At 42.3% G+C, this 12,290-nt stretch overlaps 1 protein-coding gene across 8 annotated transcripts in view; it reads right to left on the bottom strand.

Moving 5' to 3' along the window:
* The window catches only part of Vezt (vezatin, adherens junctions transmembrane protein), a 60,831-nt gene that overhangs the window by 28,535 nt on the left and 20,006 nt on the right, over positions 1–12,290 (bottom strand). For 4 of the 8 annotated variants that reach the window (XM_021258456.2, XM_004844925.3, XM_004844927.3 and 1 more), the window contains 2 exons: positions 3,859–3,990; positions 1,201–1,290 (listed from right to left, as the gene is read on the bottom strand). In XM_021258456.2, coding sequence (XP_021114115.2) covers positions 1,201–1,290; positions 3,859–3,990 — 222 coding nt within the window. Of the gene's footprint in view, positions 1–1,200; positions 1,291–3,858; positions 3,991–12,290 lie in introns of those variants that run through there. The other 4 variants (XM_021258452.2, XM_087192606.1, XM_021258454.2 and 1 more) reach the window with 2 other exon arrangements.

The following is a 12,290-nucleotide window of genomic DNA, read 5'->3' as shown; positions in this document are numbered from 1 at the left end:
GCTCTGAGCAATAACAAGACACTTCTCTGACTTCTCAGTGTACCTTGTATAGAGATCAAACCCCGAGCCATGCCTGCCTGCCAAGTGCAAGGTCCTGAGTTGGATCCCCGGTTAAAAAAAAAAAGAGAGAGATCTAACCCTGAACAGAGAAATTAGCAATGTGGATTACTAAAAACATAAGTTTAATCAGAAAACAGTAATATGCAAGGTAAAGGGAAAGAACACGCACTTTGGACCAGGAGACCTGGGTTTAAGTTCTGGCTCTAGCACCTTCTACCTGACATTCTGGGAGATGTCACTGAATTAGTGATTAAGCCAAATCAGATTGTCTGGACCTTGGCCTTCACACTGGTAAAGTACATCAAATCTTACAGTGTGGTCTAGAACATCAAGTCAAGGGGTGAAAGTGCTTTGTAAACAATCTCCTTATGAATGTTAATTCACAAGAAGGCTCAGGCCAGTAGAGGATCCTGAACCTGCTTACTTGTAACTTGATTGTTACTTCTGGGAGCCACAAGAATTTTTTTTTGGTACTGGGTATTGAACTCAGGACCTTGCACTTGCCAGGCAAGTTTGGCGCCACTGAGCTACATCCCAGCCCAGGAGCCACAAGAATTTTAATTTTGTTGTTGTTGTTTGAGACAAGGTCTCAGACTGACCTTGAACTTCACTATGTAGCCTAGGCTGGCCTCCAACTTGCCACGATCCTGCCAAGTGCTTAGAACTTGAATATTTTAGCTACACTACCTGGGTTTTATATTGCCAGGTTGTAAGAAATGGAAACACACCCCCTCTGTGGTAGTGGGTCAGTAGCACACATTACAGCAGAGACTAGGGAGATCACAAAGATTCTCAGCGCTGACTATTTCACGTCTCTGAGAAGTTCTGTAACTGACAGCCCCCAAGCCTAAGCGGAGCATGCTAATAGATACATTCCCCTCTCCACCCAGAGGAGCGCCTGTTAATGGAAGAAATGGTTGCAATACATTAGCTTCACTAACTACCAGAGCAGTCCATTCTAAATGGCAAATAGCCTTACAGGAGAGCTATGAATACCAAGAAGCCCAAATTAAAAGGTCCCCCATTATTTGTAATAAAAATAAATCACTGCCCAAGTTAGTAGCAAAACAAATTCTAATTCCTCAGTCATCTTACTAATAAAGGGAAGCTCTAAAAAATGACAAAGATGTGAACACTCACCAATTTATGAAGTAAGTCATCTTTCTTACTGCACTGAGAAAAAGAAATCCAACTTTTGATGGTTTCAGCCACTTTTAACAGGATGCCCTGCTGAAGGAGACGAAGGATGTTGTATAGGGTTATTAAACATGCCCAAGAATGGGCCAGGGATTTAGCTCAGTGGTTTTGCCGCCTGCTGCGCAAGCACAAAGACCCGAGTTCCATCACCGGTACCAAAAAAAAACAAAAACAAAAACAAAAACATGCCCAAGAAGCAGAGAAACTTCAAACAACTTACTTCTAATTAATTTTTATCAGAAAATTTTTATCAGAATTTTCATCAGAAAAAGGGAGAAAATAATTTCCCCAGTTGTACATTTTGCCAACACGTTTCAGCCTCCTCATTAGTTCCCAAGTTTAGTTACACAACAGAATCACCCAGGGATCATAGTGAGAAATGTGTTTCTGGGTCCCCAAACTGCAGAGTCTGATTCAATAGGTTTGGAGTGAGGCCTGGAAACCAGGCTTTAAAAAGTAGCGAGAAGTCACCCGATGCAGCCCTTTTATCTTGGGAACATAAATATTTGCTATCGATGTTAACACAATGATGGTATTTAATTCAGAAACGGATTGTGGGAATGGAGAAAGACTGTGTTGTTTGTTTGTTTGGGGGGTGGCTGAGAAAAGAAGTCCTGTCATGACCCTGCTGAATCTGAGTTTCTGGGCATGTGCAGGTGGAAATGTCTAACAAGCACTGGAACTCAGCAAGGCCTGGAGGAAGCACCCAGGGAAGTAGAGGAGCTCGACTGGAGAGGAAAGACCATGGAGAGAAGAGGTCTGACACTCATACTGCTTAAAACGATCATTTATGAGTCATCCCAGGAGTGGTGCACGCCTGTAATCCTAACACTCAGGAGGCGTAGGCAGGAGGACTGCTGTGAGTTCAAGGCCAGTCTCACTACATAGTGAGACAGTGTCTCAAAAAAACCCCACCAAAACCAAAAACATGCCCCCCCCAAACCAACAATAACCCAAACCAAACCAAACAAACAAAATCATCATCACAGAAAAAGAAAGTAGAAAACAAGGCAGAGAATGAATATTTATGGTAGGAATATCAGGACAGACTACTTGATGAGTAGGTAATAATCACATGAGAAAATGAGTTAAAAGTGAGAAAGCATGTACAATGCTAGTGACTCCTTAAGAACACATACAAAAAATTGCTTTCCAAGGAAAGTAAATATTTCACTTTTTCAGCAGAATTTTGTAGGTAATTCTAAAATCATATTCCCTGAGAATGACTGAATAACTCAATAAATCTTTCTAAATCTTTCTTTCTATTTAGTTGTTCCTAGATTCAGAAAAAAAAATCCATCTTAGGGACACACAGCTTGTACAGTTAAAAGGCTGTCTTTAGAAAAGTGCAGTATGAAAGCTAAAGGAACTTTTTTGACATGGTGATTTTTTTTTTTGTATCGGGGATCGGACTCAGGACCTTGCGCTTTGGAGGCGGGCACAGTGCCATTGAGCTACATCCCCAGCCCTTGACATGGTGATTTTTTTTTTTTTCTTTTTTTTTTTTGGTACCAGGGATTGAACTTGGGTCCTTGCGCTTGTGCAGCAGGTGTTGAAACCACTGAGCTAAATCTCTGGCCCCTTGACATGGTGATTTTTAAAAACATCTCCTGTTCATGCTTTTTATTCCTCAATTTCTGAGGGGATGAAATTTTAAGTTCTCATTTCTTTATAAATTAAAACAACATTTCTATATATAGAGTGCTTGTTAGAAATGACAAGGATTAAATATCTAAACACCCATATTTGTAACAAACATTCCCCAAACTAGATTTTTTTTTTGGAAACAGGGTCTCTCTGTGTAGTTCAGTTGGCCTTAGACTCACTATGTAACCCAGGCTGGCCTCAAACTTGCAGCAATTCTCCTGCCTCAAGCCTCTTGAGTGCTGGGATTATAGGTATACACCACCAAACCTGGCCCAAGCTAGATTTCTATACTCATCTCCTGTCAAATCCAATTTTTAGTCCATAAATAGCCTATTATGTATGGCTTTAGGTTTTGCTTTCAAACTCTCTCCTAAGAACATTTATCCTTTTTTTTCTTTTGGTACCAGAGATCAAACTCAGGACCTTGCACTTAAGAGGCAGGCCAGGTGCCACTGAGCTACATCCCCAGCCCCGTCCTTTTTTTTTTGAGTCAGGGTCTCACTATGTAGATCAGGGTGAACTTGAACTATGTAACCCAGGCTGGTCTCAAACTTGCAGCGACTCTCCTGCCTCAGCCTCTCACGTGCTGGGATTACAGGTGTGCACCACTCTACCCGGCAGAATATTCATTTTTGAAAGGGGAAGAAAAAGTACAGAGGATTAGCAGAAATAGTTCTGATGGCTGAGCATGATGATACACGCTTCTAATTCCAGTTATTGTACTTAGGAGGCTGAGGCAGGGTGATTGCAAGATTAAAGCCAGTGTGGGTAAATTAGTGACACCTTGTTTCAGAATGTAAACAAGAGAATATATAAAAAGGGCTCGGGATGTGGCTCAGTGGTCCACTGCTTACCTAGCATGGCCTGGATATGAGTGCTAACCCCCTAACTTCCATCTTTTAGGTACTGGTCAAAAACCAGTAAGTGACAAAAGGAGCGAGCATGCTTTCTTACTTTTGGTAGGACTCTTGGAGGAGGTTTTTGTTGTCCCTCTGTCATGCATTTTTCTGTTTTCGGAGACAAAGAAGAACATATTTCAAAGTCTGTGTGTCCCAAATCCTGTAAGTACTGATAGAGTGGAGAATTCTGAAAGAGACATATAAAACAAAGCACATTTCAAGATCATTACTGTCTTCAAAGGTTTAGAACCAGAGTTCACTATCATGACTAGTATGTCCAAATTCCTTAAATCTTCTTTTATGAGAACTCAATAATCTGTTACAACACAATGCCGTTTAAAACCAATAGATCTATATTCAACAGACAGACCCAAAAAAGGAAAAATGCTAAATGAAACACATAGAATTTCTGAGTACCAGAAAGCAAAAATGAATTTAGGGATAAAAATAGATTTGGTAAGCAATTTCTTTGCCCACATTTTTGTAGTCTTAAAAGTAGATGCTTCAAAATAGCCAATGTGGGCTATAGATATTTCCTAAGAAGACCTACAGTGGAAAAGTTATTACTTGAAGCCAAGAAAAATGAAACAATGATCATATTGTATTGTATTAGTTACAATTTTATCATACCATCATATTCATTAATTCATTTAGCACAGATATGTGTTATCTATCATATCCTTGACACTGCAAATAAACGTAAAACTTTTCAAAGGAGTTACTTTAGATTAACTGTAAGTCACATATGATCATATGGCCAACGGGAGACACTATGACTAATAAGGGAGTTAGAACACAGTGGTTAAATAATGTTAAATGAAATATATCAGACACACAAGGTTAAATATTGCATGGTTTCTCTTAAATGAGAAACCCAAAGTATAAATATATTAAAGACCAAAATAAAAGAAAGATAATAGGAAACAAAGATATAGATCTTTTGCAAAAGGGAAGGAGACCAAGAGATGAAAGGGGGGGGGGATGTAAAATGAATTAGGATGTATTATACATGTACCACCTACCACGAGGAATGTATGTATGCATTATGTACTGCAAACATGTAGTAATAAAAAAATAATAAAAGAACACAGTGGTTAGGAACACACATCCAGGGTCAGAAATTTAGCTCAGTGGCGCCACCACCTGCCTTGCAAGTGCAAGGTCCTGAGTTTGATCCCCGATACCAAAAAAATGCAATATAAAGATGATGTTTAGCCAGAGTTCCTATCAGTCTAAATGGGAAATGTTTGTATAATAGGAGAAAAATGTAACTTTAAAAATTGAGAACTGGGTGTGGTGGTGCATGCCTGTAATCTCAGCTACTGGGGAGGCTGAGGCAGGAGGATTGCAAGTTCAAGACCACCCTGGGCAACTTAGCTAGTCCTTGTCTCAAAATAAAATGGGCTGGGGTTGTAGCTCGGTGGCACACACCCAGTAGGCAAATTCCAAGTTCAAATCTCAACTATACCTCTTCTTAGCTAAGTGACCCACAGCAATTTACAACCCTTCCTTGCTTTAGCTGTCTCATGTAAAAATAGGTATAATAGTAATATTTAGCACAAACTAAATTAATATAAAGCACTTATTATAAATTAATATAAAGCTTCCCACAGAGTGAGCACTCCATTTATTTATTTATTTATAGCACTCAATTTATACTTAAACTTTTTATAGGCTATGTGGGAAAAGCACAGAGATTAGAACATGCTAGAAAGGAATTACCCCAATTCCATCACACAGAAACACTGCAGTCATTATTGGATAAAAATATATTGGAAAACTCTTCAGGGACAAACAGCAAGCTTTAATTGTAACTTCCAACCTTTCCTATGGCATAAAGTTTAAAATAAATCTTGGGCCGGGGATTTAGCTCAGTGGTTTCACCTGCTGCACAAGCCCAAGGACCGGAGTTCAATCCCCCATACCAAAAAAATTTAAATAAATAAATAAATAAACCTTGAGCTGGGTGTGTAGATCAGGGGTAGAGCACCTATCTACCATGCACAAGAGCCTGTGCTGCCAAAAGATAAATCTTGCCACTGGGTGTGGTGGCACAAGCCTGTAATCCCAGCACATGGGAGGCTGAGGCAGGAGGATTGCCATGAGTTCGAGGCCAGCCTGGGCCACATAGTGAGCTCAAGGCCAGTCTGAACTACATAGCAAGACCCTGCCTCAAAAACAAAACAAAACAAAACAAAACAAAACAAGGGCTGGGGATTTAGCTTAGTGGTACCTTGACTATCTCACAAGCTCAAGGTCCTGAGTTTGATCTCTGGTACCAGAAAAAAAAACTATATATGTATATGAATGATAAATGTTGAGTCCACTCAACCAACTCTCCAAATCTTTAAAAGAGGACCAAATGTGAGATGTCAGAGATGTAACAACAACAAAACTAGCCACCCAGCTGTCCAACTAAACTAGCAACAGAGTGCCTGACTCTCCAAGCAGCTTATTTGGGGACGGCATGAGGTTGCATTGAGATGTGGGGCACCATGGTGGATGCCAAGTGCACCTGCAGGGCTGCAGCGAGGGAAAGCATGGGTCCCCTCACTCCAGAATGGAGGCTGAACCCAGGGCCTTCATGCTGAGCTCCATACAAACCCAGGCTTTTAAATTTTTAACTTGTGAGACAGACCCGGTATGGTTTATATCTAGATGCCCCCTGGAGCCTCAAGGGCTCTTAAGTGGGGCTTTCGGAAGCCCTCATCTTGTTTATCTCTGAGGACAGGTGGCCAGAGGCTCCCAGATGGAACTGGTCTTCAGGGGCTGACAGAGACTCTCCATGTGGATTATAATCCGTCAGGCAGTGACAGTGCTGACAGTGCACTGCGGCTGTAAACATGAGGCAAAAGAATCACAAAAGGAGCAAAAGGCAGCAGCCAAACCCCAGAAAACCTGACAGGCACAGGCCTCCTCTTTGTCAGCCTAGCTCTTCCCTTCATTTCTTTTAGATCTGTGGCCTCCCGGGCCCCCAAGGGGTGGAGGAGTTGATTTTCCAGATCATCTTTCCCTTTTCCTATTCCTGGCCAAGAATAGCTGTCTCTTTCTCTGTTCAGTGTGCACTTGGTCTTGTTGTTGGTTCAATTCTGAGATGGAGAAAGGAGCCAGGTTGGGATCAGAAATTGGTAACAGACTAATAAATCTAACTCCAAAGCCAACACTCTGAAAGTTACCCTGAACTAAACTGAGAAACAGCCCCTCGCTGGCTAGTGAGGGGGACATCAAAGCAGCTTAGAGTTCACCACAGAGAAACCAAGCAGATAGCAGTAACAGGAATGTGCTGGATTCTACAGCAACAGGAGAGGCAGCTCAATTAGACACACACTGTTAGGGAGACTGTTCTTCAATTAGGAAGAACGAGAAAGAGTGGGAATTTGCTGGATTGGCAGCAACCTTTAACTTGAGAGGAAAGGAATAGAGGCGAAATGATTTCCTTTTAAGCTATATTTAAACTCTCTTTTAAAAAAATAGCTTTAAGTTATAAGGAGGGATACGTTTCTTATCCTCTCAGACCAAGAACTCTGCTGGCACAAATGCCTCGTCCTGTCACCTCTAACGCATAGTCTGGTCCTCTTTTTTTTTTGTTTTGTTTTTGGTACCAGGGATCGAACTCGGGTCCTTGGGCTTTCGAGGCAGGCATCGGAACCACTGAGCTAAATCGCTGGCCCAGTCTGGTCCTCTTGAAGGCCTCAACCTGGATTTTCAGGCTGATCTGTGACCCCACCCTACTCTGCCCCCAGGGGCAAAAGAGCACCAAAAATGCACATTTGTCGAACTGACCTCTGGGAAGGTTTTCGTACTTTTTAAAAAGACTTGTTTTTGGGCCGGGGATTTAGCTCAGTGGTTCTGGCACCTCAAAAGCGCAAGGTCCCGAGTTCAGTCCCCGGTACCTAAATAAATAAAAAGACTTGTTTTGAAGGCAGTAGGAGCCTTTCTTCATGTGAACTCCCGTGGGAAAGAATAATAAATAAGATGGATCAAAGTGCAGCTCCTCTGTGTCAGGCTAGCAGACTTGTTCTGTGAAAGGCCAGAGAGGAAACAGCTCAGCCTGGCAGGCCATCTGGTCCCAACAATCACATCTGCTGCTGTAGTGCTGGCAGAGCCCATAAACATACCCCTAGTGTGCTTATGTGCCAATAAAACTTTATTTACACACAGTGAAATCTGAACTGGATATAAAGTATCCTCATGCTTTTATTTCCCCAAGCATTTAGAAAAGTAGAGGGCTAGGGATCCAGCTCATTGATGAAGTATTTTTTCAGCACTCAGAAGGCTGGGTTAGATCCCCAGCACTGAAATACAAAACAAAACATAACGAAGTAAAAGCATTCTTTGTTCATCAGCCATAAAACATGCAGAGGGGCTGAGGTAGAGGTGAGGTTGGGGAAAATCTGGCCCCGGGGCCTGCTAAATAGACTCAGTGGAAGCTAAGTGTGACAGGCACACCCATAATCCCAGCACTCTGAAGGCTGAGGCGGGAGAAGGCCAGCCTGGGCTACACAGGGAGATGGTCTCAAGAGAGTACGGCGTTCTCTGTGGAGATCAGCAGGATGACTCCTGACCGCTGTGCTGAGAGGAGGCTCAGGGGCAGGTGGACACAAACCTCTCCCACCTTTCCTTTTCCTGTGTGTGTGGTTCTGGGCACTGAACCCAGGGCCTTTGCACTAAGCCATCTCCTCAGCTCTTTCATCCCCAGTCTCTTTTTTCATTTTGAGAAAGGGACTCACTAAGTTGTTCTGTTGCCCAGGCTGTGCTCAAACCGTGATCCTCCTGGCTCAGCCTCCCAGAGTGCTGGAATTACAGGTTCACACTAAACTTCTTTTTTTGTTTTTATATTTTGGTTTTTGGAGACAGGGTTTCACTATGTAGTTCAGGCTGGCCTTGAACTTGCGGCAGTCCTCCTTCCTCAGTCTCCCAAGAGCTGGGACTACAGGTGTGTATCATCACATCCGGCTCCAAACTTTGTATCAGACTGCTCTTATTTAGTGCATACACAGGTGATGTGGGCTTAGCATTGAGCACAATATTCTTTGCTTTTCCAGTTTATGCCACAGCTCACAAAACAACAAAATGGATTATCTATAGCATAGATTTTTTTTAAATGGGAGAAACAACAGCCCACTGTCCAGACAGGCAGTGCATATAAGCCAAGTACACAGGTCTGCTTGGTCAACCATGATTTAGAACACTTGCTCTTTTATATTTTGCAAAACAGCAGCATTAATAATTCACCTCGTACACCACAGATAGTGTCCAACAGTGTCTTGTGATTGAGGGATTCTACCAGGAGCTTATTCTGCTTTTCCACCAAACAGGAGAATTCTTATTAATGTTTGGATGGCCCCAAAAGCTTCCAGTTTCCACTATGTATTCATGAGAGAGGTCTCAGTAGTTGTGGTTTCCTCTCTAGTGACAGCTGTCATTACCTTCATTCCAGAAGCACTGCTCTACACTTCCAGGAAGCCTAGCTTGCGTTTGTGGCACAGCTTTATGTGACTAAGTATTTGATGGAGTCTCAAGGAAGACGTCACGGCTCTGTGCTGAGCACACTGCGGGGCCAGGGACATGCAATTTCTGGACATTGACCATGATTCCGTTTTTGATTTTCCATTTTTGGCTGCCAGTGCAAGTCACAGCACTTCCTAACACATCAACTCAGATACCACACGAGTGTCAAAGCTCTATTCGGTGTGTTTATGAGGGCCTCCTGATTTGTGGCATTTGTTTTAATGTTGGTTTGCTTTTTTCAACTTTTATGATTCAACCACTTTTGGGCCAAAAAAAATTTTAAAATTTAAACAACACACTAATGCAAAAGAAACATTCTTTGGATAACTGTTCGAATGTCAGCCAACAAGAACTGACCAAGGGGCTAGGTATTCAGCTCAGTGGTTCTGCCACCTGCCTCGCAAGTACAAGGATCCGAGTTCGATCCCTGGAAGCAAAAAAAAAACAACAAAAAAGAACTGACCAAGACAGCGCTTGTTGCACATGAACAAGTTTTAAGAATGCAGAGATTTCTAGTGAAATTATTATATTAATTGTTTAAAAATTTTGGGAAATAGAATTACTATGTCTTTTTCTCTCAAATTGCCAAATAACCTGCATATTACCTGATGGATCTCAGGAAACCACATCCTATTTATTAATTTATTTATTTTTGAGGCAGGGTCTTAGTATGTAGTTCAGCCTGCCCTTGAACTCACTGTGTAGCACAGATTGGCCTTGAACTCAAAGCGATCCTCCTGCCTCAGCCTCCCAAGTGCTGGGAGGAAACCACATCCTGACTAGTGGTTTTCAAATGTTCTGAGAATCTTTATGGTCTGGGAAAACAAAAAACAAACAAACAAAACATATATCTCCCTTTTGAGACAGGGTCTCACTATGTAGCCCAAGCTGGCCTAGAACTCAAAGCAATTCTCCTGCTTCAGCCTCCCAAATGCTGAGATTATAGTTATGTGCCACCACATGTGGAAAAAAACCAACATTTTAACAGACTTCTTTTTTTTTTTTTGGTACCAGGGATCGAACTTGGGACCTTGCGGTTGCGAGGCAGGTGGTGGCACCACTGAGCTAAATCCCCGGCCCAAAGGGAGACATAGCTTTTTTTTTTTTTGGTACTGGGGATCGAACTCAGGTCCTTGCGCTTGTGCAGCAGGAGGCGAAACCACTGAGCTACATCCCCGGTCCTTAACAGACTTCTTATGACCTTAAAAATTGCTGAGGGTTGGGCCGGGGATGTAGCTCAGTGGAGCAGTGCCTGCCTCACAAGCACAAGGTCCTGAGTTTGATCCCTTGCACCAAAAAAAAAAAAAAAAAAATTTGATCACTTAATAGAAAATAATTTTTTTCTTTTTTTTGGTACTGGGGATTGAACTTGGGACCTTGCACTTTCGAGGCAGGTGGCGGAACCACTGAGCTAAACCCCCTGGCCCACAAATTTTTTTTTTTTTACAGCAAGCTGAGGCTTCCTAGTACAACTATCCTAATCTATATTTAGAGTTTTGGGGGCATTAGGTTTAAAAAGTAATAAATACATAGAAATACTTGTTTTTCATCAGTGAGGATTATTACAGGTTGATGATAGCTTTAGAAGAATTGTGTAATGTTACAGTAAGGTAGACTTGACGAGGCTACTGTTAAAACTTTTTTCCTCTGCAAAAAAAAAAAACCCAAAAAAACCCACAAAACTTTTTTCCTTAGTTCAAGCAAAACAACCACAAATGTTTTAGTGAAGCTGACTTTTGAAGAGAAATCATTAGCACTGGACTCAGAATATAATTCTGAAGTGTCTGAGCATGTTCCTACGGCCAAAAGCAACAGGAGAACCTCATACAGCATGTGGGCCTCCTCCTCAGGAAGCCCTGTGGTTCCCAACCCCTGAAGATTCCAGCTGACAGAAGCTGCAGCACCAGAAGAATTCCACTGAAGGAAAGGAGCCAAGAGCCTTTGGTTGTGCTCCTATGGTTTTGGTGGCTGAAACTTTTTTTTGCAAGAAAAATAAACAAAAATAGACGAGAAACTCCCAGAATTTTGCTGAATAAGCACTTCAAGACAATTTCCCAGCGAAGTTTATACTAATGACACTCATGCCACCCTCAGCCCCATAGAGACCTTAGATCCCACACTAACGGGCACACGAAGTCTGATGGCCCCACTGAACGCAGTGCTTGTTTTGTACCATCTATGGTACACTTTGTGCAGGTGTCAGAAACCATTATTGCTGCATTTAAAAATACAGTTCGGAAACAGAGATGGATGAGATGCTTTTGTCATGAGCTTCATAAACAACACAACAAGCTGTTAGCTTTCAGGTCTGGGGCCAGTGAGGAACAGGCTGAAGGGGACAAAGTTAGGCCACTCATTCAGAGAGAAATCTAACTCAGCACCCAGGTCCCAGGTACCTCCAGGCACAAATACGAAGGAATCCTGGGTAAAAAGGTCTGTCCTATGACACTTCTGGTAGGACCAAGGTTTTTTTATCAGGGCTTCAACATTCCCGAGGAAAACACTGAGAGGTACGAAACATTCTGGTGCCTCAAGTACAATGGGGCTCTTAAGCCAGTGGCAAAATGAAACTCAACATCCTTTTCCAGAAGCAAGATAAAAGGACCAATCTTACCAGTGTTAAGGAGAGCTCTGTGCTTGGGGATCCCATCTACCAAGGCTGTTTTCCTACTGAGCTGCACCACACCATCCCAAGCCAGTGTGACAGATGGAGGACGGTATCATGTCTCGATTCTGGGCAGGTCAAATACCTTGTACCAGCTTGTGAGAGACTGTAGTAACCACGTTTTATCATTATGATTCTGAACTGTTTTCTTCCCAGATGATTAAGAAGTTAATAAGAAAATGGTACCCGGTTAAAAAAACTTATGTTGTCAGGTATGGTGGAGCAAGTCTGTAATCCTAAGGGTGAGGCTGAGGCAGGAGGATTGCTGTGAGTTGAAGACCAGCCTAGACTACATAGCAAGACTCCGTCTC

This window comes from Heterocephalus glaber, unplaced genomic scaffold (assembly GCF_053883595.1).
Source record: "Heterocephalus glaber isolate CG9 unplaced genomic scaffold, H.glaber_assembly_v1.0 deba00001572, whole genome shotgun sequence".
Taxonomy (NCBI): domain Eukaryota; kingdom Metazoa; phylum Chordata; class Mammalia; order Rodentia; family Bathyergidae; genus Heterocephalus; species Heterocephalus glaber.
The sequence above is the reverse complement of the archived record's forward strand: the minus strand, read 5'-3'. Positions and strand labels throughout refer to the sequence as shown.